The following is a 21,195-nucleotide window of genomic DNA, read 5'->3' on the forward strand; positions in this document are numbered from 1 at the left end:
GAGAAGTCTTGACCCAACAAAGATACCTTATAACTAGAAGTGTTCACAAATGATGACAATATATAATAAACTAAACAGATATAGATATTTTATTGTTTTCAACAAGCTGTATCTGGTAAGAATGGCAACTTAAATAAACTCTTTTATCAACTAACAATTCTGTCACAGGGAACAATTATTTTTACAGACATCTACTGATTTAATAGTACTGAAATGCATATAATAGAACAACAGCATTTAGTGGCTGGCTTAATTATCTACTATAATACTACATTTATTTATTTTTCCATTGAAGATAATACAATTATAAAAATAGAACAATATGCATTACAAGCCATTTGCCGAAAAAAACCTTTCATTTCTTAAACACAAGATTGTACAAAACTATTATAACATATAAAACAGTTTTATGTTTATTTTGTTCCCTCCACAGGTATTTACTTAATTTACCTGAAAACATGTTTTGTTGCAGTAATATGGAGCCAATGTTTCCACTTAAATCTATCAGAAATGTTAAGAAAATAATACAACAGTTGATAGCACATGTGTCTATTGAGATGTGTGTTGACTACACCATGTCTTTTTCTCTCATTTATACTGTTTGTTTGCTGTCCCTAAACTTTCATTTTCATTTAAGGGAAAAAATACCATTTTTATCATTAATTATCTGTAACATATCTATTTTGTGACATTCTTAAATAAGCACCCTACAAAGAATCTAAGACTCAAACAACTAAGAAAGCACCAATCTGAACTCTTCTTCCTACCTCAGAAAACAAAAAACATTCTCATTTGTTTGAAAGATGGATGGATGATATTGCTGCTTAATGTCCAGTAGCAAATAAAAATATTCAGTAAGAGACCATGTGATATGAATATGAACTCTTGATTTGTACTAGACTTTCATACTGAGCAAGATTTTTAATTCAAAAGTTCACATGGTGATAGTTAACAGGAAGCAGACCTGTCATCTTTCAAAGACATGTTATTTATTTTATTTGGCTCGACTCAACTGGCAACATACAGCATACCAAGAAACACGAACCTAAAAGACCAATGATAACTAAATTAAACTGATAAAAATTTATATATATAACTAACATATATTAAAGTGCATTGTCATGTGAGCTGATTTTCTAAAATAGTTTTTCAGAGTATTTTTACACATATAAAAAAATCATTGATGCCAAAAATTATATTGTTTTCAAAAGCTCTAATTGAGAATGAATCAATAAATTTGGAGAAAGTGCTTCAACCAAAACTATAATGCCCAAGTCCTTCACCTGAGATATGACAATATAAAATCTAAAATATTTTTAGATATAAAAAAAATTGAAAACTAACAAAATAACAGAATGTGCATATAAGTACTATTTTCCAAAATACTTCCAAACCACAAAATACAATTGTGAAATTAGAAAAAAATTGCATATGTACTGTTATTTTATTTTCAGCATAATAAATGGTTTCACATTTAAATTTTTCTTCTTTTGCCAATTTTGTACTCTAAAAATCTAATTTTTGGGCAAATACAATGTAGACTCATGCTTGTCAAAAATACAACTGTGTGTCAATTCTAGATCTATAAATGCAACAATATTATGGTATAAAAGTCTTCTTCGAAATTCAAAACAAATTGTGACAGCTGTACAAGAATTTAAAAATAAATATTCTAAACATCTGATTGGTCAGGATTGTGTCATGTGACTATTTTGCAACACCATTATTGAATTTGTATTTGCTTGTTAGACTACGACTTCTCATTTCTCCTTGAATCTTGCCTTGTACGACCTTCAGAGTAGTGGTAATATTCCCAACAGACAGAATAAAGTGAATTATAGCTAGGGCCGTCACCTTCAAACAAACAAAAGCATAAATTATCATGTTGTTAATTATAGAAATTATTATAAATAAGCAATCAGCTGATTTTTTTGCATTGTCCTTCAGAGAAGAATATCAACACACTGATTGTTTACTTTCAGGCACATGCCTGGTAAATTTTTTGGAATTTAAAATATACCTGTTCCCTCTTCAATACTTTTTTTCTGTAAGTCCCCTCCCTATGATGCAATTTTTGTCTGTTAACCCTCCTCCTCCTTTTGGAAAATCCTGGATCCACCAATGATCCCTTCATTTAAATTGTCAGTAAATGCATCAACGAACGTACAAAACTCTTTGGTGAAATCAAAATAAATTTGATAACTAATGTTTGATATGACTTTTGCTTGTTGATGATGGCTGTACAGTGACCTATGGTGGTTTACTGTGACTTCATTTGGTCTCTGTTGAAGAGTTATCTCATTGGCAATCATACCATGTCTTTTTTTTATAAGTTGGGTGATTCGTTGAATGAGATTGCTTTAAACTCAGGTTTCTAACTCAATCAAAAGTTCTTTTAAATTTTAGATAAAAGTGTACAAATGACAAAAGGCCTAATAAGTATTTTGAAAAACAATACACACCTGCCATTCGTTAGTTTGTGGAAGAAGTAAAACAATACACACCTGCCATTCGTTAGTTTGTGGAAGAAGTAAAACAATACACACCTGCCATTCGTTAGTTTGTGGAAGAAGTAAAACAATACACACCTGCCATTCGTTAGTTTATGGAAGAAGTAAAACAATACACACCTGCCATTCGTTAGTTTGTGGAAGAAGTAAAACAATACACACCTGCCATTCGTTAGTTTGTGGAAGAAGTAAAACAATACACACCTGCCATTCGTTAGTTTGTGGAAGAAGTAAAACAATACACACCTGCCATTCGTTAGTTTATGGAAGAAGTAAAACAATACACACCTGCCATTCGTTAGTTTGTGGAAGAAGTAAAACAATACACACCTGCCATTCGTTAGTTTGTGGAAGAAGTAAAACAATACACACTTGCCATTCGTTAGTTTGTGGAAGAAGTAAAACAATACACACCTGCCATTCGTTAGTTTGTGGAAGAAGTAAAACAATACACACCTGCCATTCGTTAGTTTGTGGAATAAGAAAAACAATACACACCTGCCATTCGTTAGTTTGTGGAAGAAGTGACAACTGGAATAATGTGTAGGCATTGTACATCTGGAAAAACTGAAATCAATAATATAGGTTATAGCATGTATGCAAAATTTCTTGAGCATAATGGTTTTCTGAAGCCACTAAATTAAAATTCCCAATGAGTTTTACAGATAATTTGAGTTTAGTCGAAGAACTAATGCTTGGTTTAAATAACGGCAATCATTATTTCATAAGATAATATTGTTTGACTTTGCTTTGTTAGTTTTTGGATTTAAGTCACACAGAACACATTTCTTTTGAGTTAAGGTGGCTCATGGGTACAAAAATTTTAGCAAAAAATTAAACCTTTATTTTTTCATTACAAATTTTATTTATTACACTATTAGTTGTTACTTTATGATATGGTACAAAAAACAACCCAAAAAAATTATTTGGTTTGGCCCCAGATGACTTTAAAAATTGAAAAAGCTCCAAATTATCTCCCTTTGGTACAAAAATGACATTTTTTGGCCTTAAATTTGAAATATCTTTTTTAACTCATCGGTGACCTATATTTTTTATTATTGTTTTCAAATAAGCTGTACATAAACTAAATAATTGTAAAATTTAAGCGATTTCTTATATTAGGTTATTTTTTTATTTCGATATTTCCTCTTTTTCTCCTATTAGTTCAACAGAAAAAAGGACATTAACAAAAATGTATGCTTCTTCTAGAGGCAGATTTTAGCTTAAATGAACGGTGACCCCATTTTTTTATTTCATTTTTCTTTTAAGTATATGATAAAGTTCATTTATGAAAAAATATAGCGAAATCCTATATTAGAAAAAAAAATTCATTTATACCCAGGAGCCCCCTTAAGTGTTTTTTTCTGTACTGATTTTTATTATTCAACCGTAGCAGAGGGGGCATCATTATTTTACCCATATCAGTATGTACATCCAAAAATTGGTTTCCATTCTCTGTCTTTAGTTTGTCTCAACCAAATGTTATGAATCTTATACACAACCCTTATTACCACAAACACAGATAAAGATTGAATTTGGGTGGTGTCCCTATACAAATTGAATCAAAGAGCTGATAGCTCTGAAGTGGAAGAAGGTGAATAAAAGGTAACTTGAATTACCATAAAAGCAGCCCCACTTACCCAGGCTGCTTTGTTCCATTATCGTTAAAATGTATTTTTTTTCTTCAAACAAGAAAAGGTCATAAGTACATGGATTTCCCATCCGTACAATCATTTTCTATGTTCAGTTGACTATGAAAATTAGGTAAAATCTTTAATTTGGCAGTAATTAAGAAGATCATTTCAAGAGGAACACATGTGTACTAAGTTTCAAGTTGATTGGATTTCAACTTCATCAAAAACTACCTCGACCATAAACTTTATAACCAGAAGCAGGACGGACGGACAGACTAGAAAACATATTGCCCATAAATGGAGCATAAAAATAGTAAGACTTGTAACATACCTGCCAACTTTTGAAAGTTCCCATATGGGTTTTTACTGCACAACAATTTTAAAGGTTACAATTTTTAGCGACGATCTGGATTGTCTAGAAAAAGTGTCATATTTGTATGATGAACTTACATGCCTTTTCCTTAAGTCTGTTTGCATGATTCTAGTTATATATTAAATCGGTAGAAAAAATATACATGAAGCTAGCAGACCAGGGTTTATTTTCCAGATTAAGAATATTAGATGCTTGTTGAAATTTCCAATTTTGAATTATGCACAAAGATGGACCTTTAACAGGTTGGGAACAACACTCCAAATGAGGGTAACCTAACTGGAAGATCATCACAACCCACTGTAAAAAATGAACACAAAATAGAATTTTTCAATAAAATGCTGAAAATAGGCTTTAAAGTATTAAAATGCATTGCAAAAAACAAATATTTCATTAAATAAATTTAAGTAGAATATTCCTATGATATTCCTTTTCATATTGGATACAAATTTTATTGAGTCTACTGCAGACACTTTGTAGTCAAAGTGTTTCAACTGAGGTACTACACAGGCGTCAAAAGGCGTCATTATGGAGTAAAGGGGGTGGCGTCAAAAAGCGTCATTATGGAGGAAAGGGTTAAGTACTGAATGGTCAAAACATCATGTTTTTTTATCGACATAAATTTTGTCATAAATGTAACCAAATGATGTAGAAATTGTGTTTTTTCTTCAAATTTCCATCAAATTGTAATGTTTATAGTTCCATTATTGCCTCTCTATTTGAATAAAATAAAATAATAAGAAGAATCTGTTTCTTGTTTTGTTTTGTTTTTGACAAATGATTGTTCACTGCTAGCAAATGAATCATTATATTTATATATCTTATCTGTATATATTTTTGTTCATGTCTTCATCTCCTTATCATTTGTAAATGTATAGACAAATAAGAAAGAAATAAGCTCCACATGTATATTTGCAACATCGTAAAATAATTAAAATAACATTCTGTTGTAAACAAAATTATGATATAAACTTCAATTTAATCCTTGAAAGGAGGTCTAGATTGCTAAAATAATTTATAAATTTTAATTTTTTTATTTGTCCAAAATCATTTAAATTCATTTAATCAACATCCTTTTATGATTATTTGATTAAAATATTAATCATTTATAGTCTTTTTACAATTTACATTTTTAAAAGCAAAATAACTGAAAACAGGATAAAACAAAGGGAAGTAACAAAAAAGTATTTCAATATTCCCAATACACATCGTTTTGATAACACAACGGCAGTTAGCCGGAGGTAAACATCGTTGATTACCAGTATGTTTGACACCCAAGCTGTCAAGTGAAGCCATATAATTATACATCTTCTTTGATGTTCAGGTAAAATTTAACACAGGTGTCAATTACACCCGTACAGTAGTAAGAAATGATCAAATATGGCGTCTGAAAAATTTCATACACGGGAGTTTTTTCTCCTAAACGGGAGGTTCACATGTATGTTACGAAGGGTATCTAATTCACATGACAAAGGAAAACCATGAATAAAGACAACACTTTATATATCCTTTTTATTTATATAAAAACAAAATCTTCTTGTCTGCAGGATTGCAAATTCGTAACTTCAAGGGCGAACTTGTAAACAGGGCGAGTTGTCCTGATACCAAATTCACGCATGCGTAATACAGTTAAAACATCCTGTTACAAGTAAACAAATAGCTTTCATGTGGATGAGATGAAATCTAATAATTTACATAAATAAAAGGGTCATATTTACGATAGTGATTGTTTTACAATCATAATTTACAAATTAAATGATTCAGATGCCTAATCATGTGTAAAAATCGGTGTCAGGAATCTAAGTTGTTTTGAAATTGTAATACACGAAATGAATGCGGCATACGGAGACTCAATGCCAATGGTCAGCCCCTTAAGTCTTCAGAAGACTTGACGTCTTCTTCCACTAAAAATTGTTTCAGTCTCTAATTTTAGTTTGCATCATTTCTAATTTGTAATTCAATATTTTTTCTATTTAAGGCCAAAAAAAATTATAGTTACGGTTACCTTGACCGACCCTAATTTGAGCGCCATTTTATTTCCGTCGTAAAGTGAAAAATTAATAAAACTTGTGTCAAAAGTAAAGTAAGGGTTTCCAATAAATTTAATCAATTGCCTGATTCATCCCAATGTTCACAATCGCGAATATGACAGCTGTTTAAAGGAAACTTGCAACTCGTGTAATGAAATAAAAAATTCGCCGCCATTTTCTTCCAACAAATAACCAAGGGGAATAATCCTATCATTAAAAATACGGGTAAAACGGCCCATGGACAACTTAGAACCACAGCAAGACGGACTGCACAACTCTAAATCATGGCGCAAAAAATAAAATGGAAAAATTAATGAAATGGAAATAGTGACTTACCTATGCTATTTATTTTGATGATGTAACCTTAAACAGACATATATTTTTTTGCCTAATGCAATGAAAACACAACTTCTTTACACATATCTTACAGGGTGGTGGGCACTAAAATTAAGATTATTGTTTTTAGACCCTTATTTAAGCACACATTCAGTTAAAAATAACATGTCTATAAGCAGTAAATATTTCATACTTACATAACCTGCAAACAGGAATGGCAACAGGAAAACTAATCCTTTAAACATCCAGGACATAAATCCCTCTAAAAAACAAATAAAAAGCTTTAAACATCCAGGACATAAATCCCTCTAAAAAACAAATAAAAAGCTTTAAACATCCAGGACATAAATCCCTCTAAAAAACAAATAAAAAGCTTTAAACATCCAGGACATAAATCCCTCTAAAAAACAAATAAAAAGCTTTAAACATCCAGGACATAAATCCCTCTAAAAAACAAATAGAAGGTTACATTAAATTTTCAAATAATTGATACACTAAATAAGAAATAATGCAGGAACAATGCTTGAATGCTTTATGTTATATAACTTTAATGAAAATGAAAAAGTCAATTTATTTTGTCCCCAACAACATAATATGGTTTTGATATGAGGTAATAATTCTTATATGATTTGCATATTAGGAAAAATGTTGATATGATTGGTCGAGAGAACTTCTGGTAGTTGATCTTGACGTTGGTTATTTTTCGATAAACGACGTTGACCAAACTCCTTTTCTTAACCAATGTAAACAAGATTGCGGCGATAACAACATCGATCTCAACAAAATTTATTTGCATTGCATGTTATTCGTTTAATTAAACATTACACAATAACATTCGTTTGAATGATTATAAGAGTTTTTGCAGTTTACTTTTTATCAGATATCAAATTTTATTGTGTACATATTTCTGCGTTAACCAACAAATATATTCATGCGCCAGGTCTATTCAATGACATAAATATACAATTAATGTGTGATAGAGGTAATGAGTGTGGAAAAATATATTCCTTCAATATATCTTCAATTTTAAAGAATTATAAGGATTAAACGCCTTTTTAAGTAAGTTCGCTACTCAGTTTCAAAATAACAAGCTTTTCATATAAACACTGGTATATATTTATACAGGATTAATAAAGAAATTAAAAGAGTGAAAAAAAGTTATAGGTCCGTATGCTTGTTTTTGAGATATTAGCCATTAAGAATTTGGCTGGAAATTGTTCCCTCTTGATTTTTCATAGCTTTATCATTGACAAATTTAAGTTCTCAAAAAGAACTAAAAAATAATAAGGATTTTATAAGACTTTAACAGATGGCTTATAATTATAAATGCAAAGATTTATAATAATAAAAATAGGGGTTAGTGGGCAATTTTTTTAAGGCTTTCAAATGGATAAAACCAGAGGATTCTGAAATTCTGACAAAAATCCCAAAAACATGACAAACGAACATCCTTAAATGAATTTATTAGTGTAAAACTGAACCAACTCACAAACATATCATAATAGTCCTTAGGACTTTTATTTGTTTGTGAGTGAATTGGTCGAGTTTATACACCAATAAATTCCTTTAAAAAGGCGTTCAATACTATAATATTTAATAACAAGGAATTGTTTGAATGTGGAAAACTTCTGAATTCCAAAAATTCAAAAATTTAAATGGGCTTCCAAAATCCCCCAAAATCAATAAAGATACTTTATATAATTTGGCATCACAAAATGTACACAGATGGGAAAGAAATGCAGACATATAATCTAAATACAAACCAACAGTAACATCCATATCATGACCCTGTCCTAATGCTCTCAGTCTGTATAAAGATCCCTTCTGGTAGAAAAACTGGAACACATATAATAAACCTAGAAGAGATGGTACATAAAAATAAGATGATCAACAAGTCAAGGAAATAAGCAGCTCAAAGGGAAGTAATCCATTTGAGGAACACATAATAAACCTAGAAGAGATGGTACATAAAAATAAGATGATCAACAAGTCAAGGAAATAAGCAGCTCAAAAGGAAGTAATCCATTTGAGGAACACACAATAAACCTAGAAGAGATGGTACATAAAAATAAGATATCAACAAGTCAAGGAAATAAGCAGCTCAAAGGGAAGTAATTCATTTGAGGAACACATAATAAAACTAGAAGAGATGGTACATAAAAATAAGATAATCAACAAGTCAAGGAAATAAGCAGCTCAAGGGGAAGTAATCCATTGAATCAATTTAAGGATTTTTTATAACTAACTTTTTTCATGAGCATTATTTAAGAAATGAGAATTCAAAACAATAAAACAAGAATTTCATACAATTATAAAATTACATACAACGACCTACAAAGATCAATTTTTTGGAGGAATATTTAATAATAAATACTAAAAAAAATTGTAATTACAGAACAAAACTTTACTTCAAATTTAATTTTTAAACGAATTGGAAGAGAAGGAAACTACTCAAGACAAGAAAAATTACAAACTAGAGGCTCTAAAGAGCCTGTGTCGCTCACCTTGGTCTATGTGCATATTAAACAAAGGAGTCACAAATGGATTCATGACAAAATTGTATTTTGGTGATGGTGATGTGTTTGAAGTTCTTACTTTACTGAACATTCTTGCTTCTTACAATTATATCTATAATGAACTTTGCCCATTAGTAACAGAGAAAAATATTTGGTAAAAATTTACATAAATTTACCAAATTAATGAAAATTGTTAAAAATTGACTATAAAGGGCAATAACTCCTTAAGGGGTCAATTGACCATTTAGGTCATGCGGACTTATTTGTAGATCTTACTTTGATGAACATTATCGCTGCTTACAGTTTATCGCTATCTATAATAGTATTCAAGATAATAACCAAAAACAGCAAAATTTCTTTAAAAATTACCAATTGGAGGGCAGCAACCCAACAACCGGTTGTCCAATTCATTTGAATATTTCAGGGCAGATATATATTGACTTGATTAACAATTTAACTCCTTGTCAGATTTCCTCTAAATGATTTGGTTTCAGAGTTATAAGCAAAAAACTACATTTTACCCCTGTTCTATTTTTAGCCGTGGTGGCCATCTTGGTTGGATGGCCAGGTCATCGGACACATTTTTCAAACAAGGTACCTCAAAGATAATTGTGGTTAAGTTTGAATTAATTTGGCCTAGTAGTTTCAGAGGAGAAGATTTTTGTAAAAGATAACTAAGATTTACGAAAAATGGTTAAAAATTGACTATAAAGGGCAATAACTCCTAAAAGGGTCAACTGACCATTTCGGTCATGTTGACTTATTTGTAAATCTAACTTTGCTGAACATTATTGCTGTTTACAGTTTATCTCTATCTATAATAATATTCAAGATAATAACCAAAAACGGCAAAATTTCCTCAAAATTACCAATTCAGGGGCAGCAACCCAACAACAGGTTGACCGATTCATCTGAAAATTTCAGGGCAGATAGATCTTGACCTGATAACATTTTTACCCCACATCAGATTTCCTCTAAATGCTTTGGTTTTTGAGTTATAAGCCAAAAACTGCATTTTACCCCTATGTTCTATTTTTTGCCGTGGCGGCCATCTTGGTTGGTTGACCGGGTCACGCCACACATTTTTTAAACTAGATACCCCAAAGATGATTGTGGCCAAGTTTGGATTAATTTGGCCCAGTAGTTTCAGAGGAGAAGATTTTTGTAAAAGATTACTTATATTTATGAAAAATGGTTAAAAATTGACTATAAAGGGCAATAACTCCTAAAGGGGTCAACTGACCATTTCGGTAATGTTGACTTATTTGTAAATCTATCTTTGCCGAACATTATTGCTGTTTACAGTTTATCTCTATCTATAATAATATTCAAGATAATAACCAAAAACAGCAAAATTTCCTCAAAATGACCAATTCAGGGGCAGGAACCCAACAACGGGTTGACCGATTCATCTGGAAATTTCAGGGCAGATAGATCTTGACCTGATAAACATATTTACCCCATGTCAGATTTCCTATAAATGCTTTGGTTTTTGAGTTATAAGCCAAAAACTGCATTTTACCCCTATGTTCTATTTTTAGCCGTGGCGGCCATCTTGGTTGGTTGACCGGGTCACGCCACACATTTTTTAAACTATATACCCCAATGATGATTGTGGCCAAGTTTGGTTCAATTTGGCCCAGTAGTTTCAGAGGAGAAGATTTTTGTAAAAGTTAACGACGACGGACGACAGACGACGGACGACGACGACGACGCCGGACGCAAAGTGATGGGAAAAGCTCACTTGGCCCTTCGGGCCAGGTGAGCTAAAAATCAATAACTTAATTGTTTACATATCTCTCTTCTAAAAATGAATTCCTCATGTCAAAGTATTCTTTTTAATTACATTATTTAACTATGAGACAAATTACCTTTATTAATGAAACAACAAAATATAGATATTAAAAACTCATTTGACAATCAAAATGAGGTCAAGGACAACACCCATGAATGTCAGACCATTTGACATCTGTGTATCAGATCAGATAGGTTATGCAACACATCTATCTTCTGAAAAAGAAGCAGTAAACAAACAGGAAACCAGCATGTGTCATATTGATAACAAACAATATTATCATCCAATACTATTGATACCTTTGTTGCTCCTTTTTGATGCCTACACTTTTCATTATGTTATAAATCTTGATTATCATATCAGTCAGAAGATTGTTACATGGCAAAGTAAACTAGCAACGGATAGGAAGGAAGTAACTGGGTAGAAATACAAAGAAAACGGTTACAAAAAAGGTATATACAGGTGTTAGCCAAGGAGGAAATATATTGGTAGAACTAGAAATGAAATGGTTATAAACAGGTTCTGCATATAACAGAAACAGGTGCTTGGCTGCAACAGATAAGAGTGCTTACATAAAAGTTAACAAGGTCTGGTTATAGGTAAATGATTTTAAACATATACATACTTAGGTACAAACTAAAACTAAGATTTTGAAATCTATATGATTGGTAGGAATATCCATCTTGCCTGAAATGTATAAAATATTGTGTAAAAATATACCAACTAATGAGTAACAATATACCTACTTAGGTAAAAACTAAAGAAAAGATACTGGAATCTGAAGGACTGGTACGAAACTCCATCTGGCCTGAAATTATCATATAAAAGTTAGAATATACATTCATAGGACAAAAGTCAGTTCCCACTCAAAAAATGTCCTATCATTCCAACTAAAAATATTTTTCGAGAGGGAACTCACTTTTGACTGACGTTGAGCAAAAGAAAGAAGATCCTTCTGAACCAATGTTGATATACAAATAAAGAAAAATATGAATTGTCACCTTCTGAATCTTTCCATTTTAAAAAAAAATAAATTGTACAAATAAATGTTACTCAATGTTGTTCTATTGTAAATTGTACTATCAAAAGTTTTTTCATTACCAATTTCTTCATTATTCCTTTCACCGATAAACACCCTGAAAGAAGCTACTTTGAGACAACAGCTCCCCTGCCTATTGTCACACAAGTCGGAGATCTTCATGTTAAATATCAATTAACTCTTGTCTGTAGTTATTTACGTCCTATTTTTATTCACTTACACCATGGAGAGAGTTTTGTTAATGTTTTGATAATTTTTTTGTCTGAAAAGTGAGGTTGGTAATTGGTCTGAAGTAGTTATCCTATGAGGTTGACTTGGAACAATTACTGCAAACTGGAACATGATAACAATTAAGATTATTCCAAGTTACTGTCATTACCCAATCACCTTTGTGGTATTTAAATACCTATTGCCTGACCAGTATAAAAAATTGTCAACACAATTTGTCCATTTAAATTGTATGATAGGTATTGTGAGAGCTCATAAACAGGTGGTCATTTAACTACCCAGTAAAAAAAATCACTAAAAGGTAAAATTTAAATGACTGATAGATAGCTTGCTTTCCTCATGTATCATGACCAATGTCCTGAATAGACTATTCTATTTAGAGATGGGACATTTTAAGCCATTTCTTTTTGTGTCTCTTTACAGTGAAGATGGAAATTCAATCAGTGAATTTAGTTTATAAAAGAAAGGAAATATATGTTTGCTTCATGGTGTTTTAATGTGGGATATATTTTAAGTTTCTGATTCCTGATATGGAATTAAAGTGTTTGTGAAATGGATTTTTTTGGATAGCCCATCTAATTGTGAATAATTCTACAAGATGAATTATGTGTGGCTTGGTGTTTTATAATGGGATATATTTTCATGTTATATTACGATTCCTGAAATGGAATAGTAGTGATGCTAAGTTTCATTTAATATTCAGGATCTTCTTCAATTGGAATTACTGTGAAAAATTTATTTTCAATATATCAAAAAAAGTACAAATGGCTTAGTGAATAGAAATTTCAGTGCTTTATTCTTCATTATGAAAGTGGGATTTACCAGCAATGATTTATTTGTGATTGTTAGCAAAAAAAAAAAATTTACAATAATTGTCTTTGTTAGAAAGAACAAATAGTGTATCAAATGTAAAATGTCCCATACCTAAATAGAATAGTCCATTCAGGACATTGGACATGAGGAAAGCAAGCTAGCTATCATTCATTTAAATTAGCTCTGTTAAAAACAAACCAGGTAAATCTACAGGTAGTTAAATGACCACCTGTTGATAATAGCTCTCACAATACCTATTGTACAATTTAAATGGACAAATTGTATTGACAATTTTTTAAACTGGTCAGGCAATAGGTTATTCACTACCACAAAGGTGATTGGATACCCACAGTAATTGTATTTGAAATACCAAGTATGCCAAGTAATATAAATATTCAAACTAGAGGCTCTAAAGAGCCTGTGTCGCTCACCTTGGTCTATGTGAATACTAAACAAAGGACACAGATGGATTCAAGACAAAATTGTGGTTTGGTGATGGTGATGTGTTTGTAGATATTACTTTACTGAACATTCTTGCTGCTTACAATTATCTCTAAAGAGCAATAACTCCTAAATTGGTCAACTGACCATTTTGGTCATGTTGACTTTTTTGTAAATCTTACTTTGCTGAACATTATTGCTGTTTACAGTTTATCTCTATCTATAATAATATTCAAGATAATAACCAAAAACAGTAAAATTTCCTTAAAATTACCAATTCAGGGGCAGCAACCCAACAACAGGTTGTCCGATTCATCTGAAAATTTCAGGGCAGATAGATTTTGACCGGATGAACAATTTTATTTCATGTCAGATTTGCTCTAAATGCTTTGGTTTTTGAGTTATAAGCCAAAAACTGCATTTTACCCCCATGTTCTATTTTTAGCCATGGCGGCCATTTTGGTTGGTTGACCGGGTCACCAGACACATTTTTAAAACTAGATACCCCAATGATGATTGTGGCCATGTTTGGTTTAATTTGGCCCAGTAGTTTCAGAGGAGAAGATTTTTCTAAAAGATGACTAAGATTTACGAAAAATGGTTAAAAATTGACTATAAAGGGCAATAACTCCTAAAGTGGTCAACTGACCATTTTGATCATGTTGACTTATTTGTAGATCTTACTTTGCTGAACATTATTGCTGTTTACAGTTTATCTCTATCTATAATTAAAGAACCTTAGTGAGCACGCTCACATACCCCACGTCCCCACATTGTCATTGGAGAAATTAAATAAGTATAAGAAAAAAAAATTGTATGAGAAAAAATATTGAATAATAATTTCCTGTCAATATACATAGTATGTACTTATTATCTACAAAATTTCATGAAATTCTGTTGTGTGGTTTCAGAGGAGTTGAGATGACAAACTGTTGCAGTAGTACATTAAAGTAAATAAGTTCAAAGGGGCTTAACTCCTAGAAAAAAAATTGAACCGTAATTTCCTGTTGATATGCACATCTACATAGTATGTCCTTATTATCTACAAAGTTTCGTGAAATTCTGTTGTGTGGTTTGAGAGGAGTTGCGATGACAAACTGTTGCAGTAGTACATTAAAGTAAATAAGTTCAAAGGGGCGTAACTCCTAGAAAAAAAATTGAATGGCAATTTCCCGTCGATATGCACAACTACATAGTATGTCCTTATTATCTGAAAAGGTTTCGTGAAATTCTGTTGTGTGGTTTGAGAGGAGTTGTGATGACAAACTGTTGCAGTAGTACATTGAAGTAAATAAGTTCAAAGGGGCGTAACTCCTAGAAAAAATATTGAATCGCAATTTCCCGTCAATATGCACAACTACATAGTATGTCCTTATTATCTGAAAAGGTTTTGTGAAATTCTGTTGTGTGGTTTGAGAGGAGTTGCGATGACAAACTGTTGCAGTAGTACATTAAAGTAAATAAGTTCAAAGGGGCGTAACTCCTAGAAAAAAAATTGAATCGCAATTTCCCGTCGATATGCACAACTACATAGTATGTCCTTATTATCTGAAAAGGTTTCGTGAAATTCGATTGTGTGGTTTGAGAGGAGTTGCGATGACAAACTGTTGCAGTAGTACATTAAAGTAAATAAGTTCAAAGGGGCGTAACTCCTAGAAAAAAAATTGAATCGCAATTTCCCGGCGATATGCACAACTACATAGTATGTCCTTATTATCTGAAAAGGTTTCGTGAAATTCTGTTGTGTGGTTTGAGAGGAGTTGCGATGACAAGAAACAGGACTGACGGACTGACGGACGGACGGACGGACGGACTGACGGACGGACGGACTGACGGACGGACGGGTCAAAAACATTATACCCTCCGCAACTTCGTTGCGTGGGGTATAATAATATTCAAGATAATAACCAAAAACAGCAAAATTTCCTTAAAATTACCATTTCAGGGGCAGCAACCCAACAACGAAATGTCTGATTCAACTGAAAATTTCAGGGCAGATAGATCTTGACCTGTTGAACAATATTACCCCATGTCAGATTTGCTCTAAATGCTTTTGTTTTTGAGTTATAAGCCAAAAACTGCATTTTACCCCTATGTTCTATTTTTAGCCATGGCGGCCATCTTGGTTGGTTGGCCAGGTCACCGGACACATTTTTTAAACTTGATACCCCAATGATGATTGTGGCCAAGTTTGGTTAAATTTGGCCCAGTAGTTTCAGAGGAGAAGATTTTTGTAAAAGTTAACGCAGGACGACGACGACGACGGACGACGACGACGGACGCCGGACGCCAAGTGATGAGAAAAGCTCACTTGGCCCTTTGGGCCAGGTGAGCTAAAAAGGCTAATTTTGACATCTTTTAAAAAACATAAAACCTACCAAATCAATGTTATACCAGCACACACCGTTGATATAAAGTGATGAGTTATCCACCAACCTTTTATTCTGTAATAGACATCATATATACAACCAATATTATATTTGGAAACGAAAATGATGTAGCATGCACTATACTGAAAATAAATATTCCTCTCAATATTAGGAATTGTAACCTCTGGTAACAAACTCAAAATGCTAATATTTAATCGTTAATTGTGCCTTATTTTTTAGCAATTTTTTTGTTATATTCTTGAAACAATAATCAAAGTCTGATTCTCTGATACTGATTTACTTATATATTTGTTGCATTACCTAACTTTATTGGGAAATTGTATTGACTGTTGTCTTGCTAGTGTTCATGCATATTTGAACTAAGACAGCTGCTATCAGAGTCTTAAATCTCTCAGAAAATTAGATTTTAAAATATCTGTTGAAACGTTCTATGCCGTCACTTACAATGCCTGTACCAAGTCAGGAATATGACAGTTCTTGTCCATTCGTTTTTGATGAGTTTTGTTATTTGATTTTGCTATGTAATTATGGACTTTCCCAATTGATTTTCCTCTGCGTTCAGTATTTTTGTGATTTTCCTTTTCACAATCTGAACTTTAAAGATGCTAAAAAACTCAGATTATTCCTCCTCTTTTGATGACATTTATAACTTCTATTAATTTTATTGATTGATGTTTCTTCTTTTTATCCTTAAATCAAAAAAAAATAAAAAAAAAATACATGTATTAAAAGATAAAATATGGTTTAAAAATATTTAAATATTTGAGTTTTACCTGGACCCATTAATTCTCAGTATGTTTTCTCGAATAGTCAATGTACAATAATACCACACCAGAAGGAAATGTAACACTGCATCCATCCATCTGCAAAAATGATGAATTAAACGTAGAATCATATAGATGATACTTGTGACACACTTTATCAAATTGATAAGCCAGTCCTTCTGATAAGAGAGGGTTCCTAGAGAGAAACCTTACAGTAGTTGAATTGTTATCACTCCTGATATATCTGAATAAGAATGTCCTCATAATACAGAAACTAGAGGCTCTAAAGAGCCTGTGTCGCTCACCTTGGTCTATGTGCATATTAAACAAAGGACACAAATGGATTCATGACAAAATTGTATTTTGGTGATGGTGATGTGTTTGAAGTTCTTACTTTACTGAACGATTTTGCTTCTTACAATTATATCTATAATGAACTTTGCCCATTAGTAACAGAGAACTATATTTGGTAAAAATTTACATAAATTTACCAAATTAATGAAAATTGTTAAAAATTGACTATAAAGGGCAATAACTCCTTAAGGGGTCAATTGACCATTTAGGTCATGTTGACTTATTTGTAGATCTTACTTTGCTGAACATTATTGCTGTTTACAGTTTATCGCTATCTATAATAGTATTCAAGATAACCAAAAACGGCAAAATTTCTTTAAAAATTACCAATTGGAGGGCAGCAACCCAACAACCAGTTGTCCAATTCATCTGAAAAATTCAGGGCAGATAGATATTGACTTGATTAACAATTTAACTTCTTGTCAGATTTGCTCTAGATGCTTTGGTTTCATAGTTATAAGCCAGAAACTGCATTTTACCCCTATGTTCTATTTTTAGCCGTGGCGGCCATCTTGGTTGAATGGCCAGGTCATCGGACACATTTTTCAAACTAGATACTCCAAAGATGATTGTGGCCTAGTAGTTTCAGTGGAGATTTTGTAAAAGATTACTTAGATTTATGAAAAATGGTTAAAGATTGAATTGACTATAAAGGGCAATAACTCCTAAAGGGGTCAACTGACCATTTTGGTCATGCTGACTTATTTGTAGATCTTACTTTGCTGAACATTATTGCTGTTTACAATTTATCTCTATCTATAATAATATTCAAGATAATAACAAAAAACAGCAAAATTTCCTCAAAATTACCAATTCAGGGGCAGCAACCCAACAACCGATTGACCGATTCATCTGAAAATTTCAGGGCAGATAGATCTTGACCTGATAAACATTTATATCCCCATGTCAGATTTCCTCAAAATGCTTTGGTTTTTGAGTTATAAGCCAAAAACTGCATTTTACCCCTATGTTCTATTTTTAGCGGTGGCGGCCATCTTGGTTGGTTGACCAGGTCACGCCACACATTTTTTAAACTAGATACCCCAAAGATGATTGTGGCCAAGTTTGAAATAATTTGGCCCAGTAGTTTCAGAGGAGAAGCTTTTTGTAAAAGATTACTTTAATTTACGAAAAATGGTTAAAAATTGACTATAAAGGGCAATAACTCCTAAACGGGTCAACTGACCATTTTGGTCATGTTGACTTATTTGTAGATCTTACTTTGCTGAACATTATTGCTGTTTACAGTTTATCTCTATCTATAATAATATTCAAGATAATAACCAAAAACAGCAAAATTTCCTCAAAATTACCAATTCAGGGGCAGCAACCCAACAACCGATTGACCGATTCATCTGAAAATTTCAGGGCAGATAGATCTTGACCTGATAAACATTTTTACCCCATGTCAGATTTGCTCTAAATGCTTTGGTTTTTGAGTTATAAGCCAAAAACTGCATTTTACCCCTATGTTCTATTTTTAGCCGTGGCGGCCATCTTGGTTGGTTGACCGGGTCACGCCACACATTTTTTAAACTAGATACCCCAATGATGATTGTGGCCAAGTTTGGTTTGATTTGGTCCAGTAGTTTCAGAGGAGAAGATTTTTGTAAAAGTTAACGACGACGGACGACGACGCCGGACGACGGACGCAAAGTGATGGGAATAGCTCACTTGGCCCTTTGGGCCAGGTGAGCTAAAAAGTAGTATCTTAGTGTTGTGAGCAGACTTTCATCTAAACCCAATTGCTTATAGATCTAGAATCTTCCACTTCCAGTACTTGCAGACTTTTTAACAGAACAAACACATTGATAATCAATTCATGTGAAGCTTATGTAGTGTAATAATTTGAGTTAGTAAGTAATTATTATTGTGGAGGACAGTGGCGGATCCAGCCATTTTAAAAAGGGGGGTTCCCAACCCAGGACAAAGGGGGGGGGGAGGGTTCCAACTACATGTTCCCATTCAAATGCATGGATCGGCCAAGAAAAAAGGGGGTGTTCCAATCCCGACCCCCCCCCCCCCCCCCCCTGGATCCACCAATGGAGGATCAGGGTTAAGATAAATAGCTCTTTAAGCAAGTAATGCATTTGTTATAGGCAGTTTTTTCAATGGTTTTTTTATAAGCATTTATGTATTAGAATCCAGGAATATATCCAGGAAAATTGTTGACACAAAGTTACTAGTGTTTTTTTTTTTAAGTCCTATACATTTACTTGGGTCTGCATGTACATCTTCAAATAACTATATCCAAGTTAACCCATATAAATACCTGTAGCCTGGGTTGAAGAATAGTAAAGTAGAAAGAGCCAGTGTTATATAACTGACAGTCACTTTAAACTTCTCATAATCATGCTTGTAGGTGTATCTGAAATAAAAAAATTCTGTAATGTATAATCAGAGAGTTAACTTAAAGAATTTCTTATGGTATTACATGTATTAAATATAAGTATTGGTAATACCTACATTATTAAGTATTTTATTTTTCCATGCTACTCGGTTGAAAACTACTTCTCAGCTATGACATTACATCTAAGTACATTGTAACTTATAATTATTTTGTCAAGTTCTAGCTTATCAAATGAAAACAAAAAGTAATTTCAGCTAAAAATACCTAAGCCAATATTTTTTTCATTGACTCTCATTTGAAAACAATACAGAGCTTTCCGTTGACTCTACATGTATATATATTCCTATGACAAATGCGTTTTGTTAAAATATACTTTTTTACTTTTTTGGTCTTTTGTCTTTCATGTTGTTTTGTATTTAGAACCAAGATATTTGTTTTACATGCACATGTATAAAAATTGCAGTTTTTATACAGCGCAATCATAGACTTGTTTATATTACTATAATACTTACTTGTCTGCTTTGTTTAGGAGTGACACACTCACTTGTCCAAGAATAATACTCAGGTAAAGTCTGAAAAATATAGTTCAAAATCTGTGAGTACTAAGTAACAGTACCATGTGTTTTGACGATTGTTGGCAAACAGCCAAAATGATTCATACTGTTTTGACTAGATGTAAAATAAATAGTCTAATATTTTTTTATCATGTAAATACTGAAACAACGTAACTGGGTCAAAAGTGATAGTTTCAGAAAGCTATGACACAATGATTTTCTGAACTTACCTCAAAAGATATGGATAAAGAGAAATACTTAGGTGGTACCTAACACTACAGGGAGATAACTCTGTTAAATCAGCTAAATGTTTTAATCACATTCTATTGTTAAGGAAATATTACGGAACGCCATGACTGCCTTATGTTAATGATCAGCATTATATGCAGTGTTCACAACATTTGTATGGAGCACTGTGCATATAATGTTGTGAACACTGCATATAATGCTGATCATTAACATAAGGCAGTCATGGCGTTCCATCAAATATTAAGCTTCTAAATAATCAAAATTAGTGTTTGCCAAACTGATACGAATCCAAAATATTTTTTCTGAGAAAGTGATTGGTTCAAGCTTTTTGACATTTTTATATTTTTTTCAAAGGGTCAAAGTAAATATTTTTGTTGAAATTTATGAAAATTAAATGAGCCAAATTAATTTTAGTCAAAGAGATAGGTACCACCTTAAATGAATCATTTCAAAATACAACTGTCAGACATGTTGATAAAGTTATTTAGTCCAGAATCTAAAAGTTAAACCACACAAAAGTGACATGAATCATAATCTTAAAATAGTATTCAATCATTTTAAATGCAATAAAGTAAAGTCAGGAAACTTGTACAAATCCTGTTGTTTTCATTTTGTGTGTTTGGTTATTCTATCTTAGTTTGTAAAGTAGTAACACGTAGTCATTTATATAATATCTTACCCATTTTTGTGAGGTAGAATATCTTCCATATCTCTGAGAGAGTTTTTACGACCTAGCACCTTCTGGTTGAGCTCTTTCCCTGTTGCTCTCACTTGTGGATCGTCTGACTTATTAGCCCTAGAACAATAACAAAGAATTAGTAC

General features: G+C 32.2%; 1 protein-coding gene across 4 annotated transcripts in view; it reads right to left on the reverse strand.

Moving 5' to 3' along the window:
- Positions 1–70: 70 nt before the first annotated feature.
- LOC139528755 (transmembrane protein 120A-A-like) overlaps positions 71–21,195 on the reverse strand; it is a 28,829-nt gene continuing 7,704 nt past the window's right edge. Inside the window, exons 3-12 of one of the 4 annotated variants that reach the window (XM_071324939.1) lie at positions 21,053–21,169; positions 20,083–20,142; positions 19,493–19,588; positions 16,876–16,965; positions 16,091–16,156; positions 11,817–11,878; positions 8,644–8,736; positions 7,078–7,142; positions 3,009–3,077; positions 71–1,854 (exon numbers count right to left, since the gene is read on the reverse strand). In XM_071324939.1, coding sequence (XP_071181040.1) covers positions 1,708–1,854; positions 3,009–3,077; positions 7,078–7,142; positions 8,644–8,736; positions 11,817–11,878; positions 16,091–16,156; positions 16,876–16,965; positions 19,493–19,588; positions 20,083–20,142; positions 21,053–21,169 — 865 coding nt within the window. In that variant the 3' untranslated portion in view covers positions 71–1,707. Of the gene's footprint in view, positions 1,855–3,008; positions 3,078–7,077; positions 7,143–7,240; positions 7,327–8,643; positions 8,737–11,816; positions 11,879–11,937; positions 12,000–16,090; positions 16,157–16,875; positions 16,966–19,492; positions 19,589–20,082; positions 20,143–21,052; positions 21,170–21,195 lie in introns of those variants that run through there. The other 3 variants (XM_071324938.1, XM_071324941.1, XM_071324940.1) reach the window with 3 other exon arrangements.

Source organism: Mytilus edulis, chromosome 6 (assembly GCF_963676685.1).
Source record: "Mytilus edulis chromosome 6, xbMytEdul2.2, whole genome shotgun sequence".
Lineage (NCBI taxonomy): Eukaryota > Metazoa > Mollusca > Bivalvia > Mytilida > Mytilidae > Mytilus > Mytilus edulis.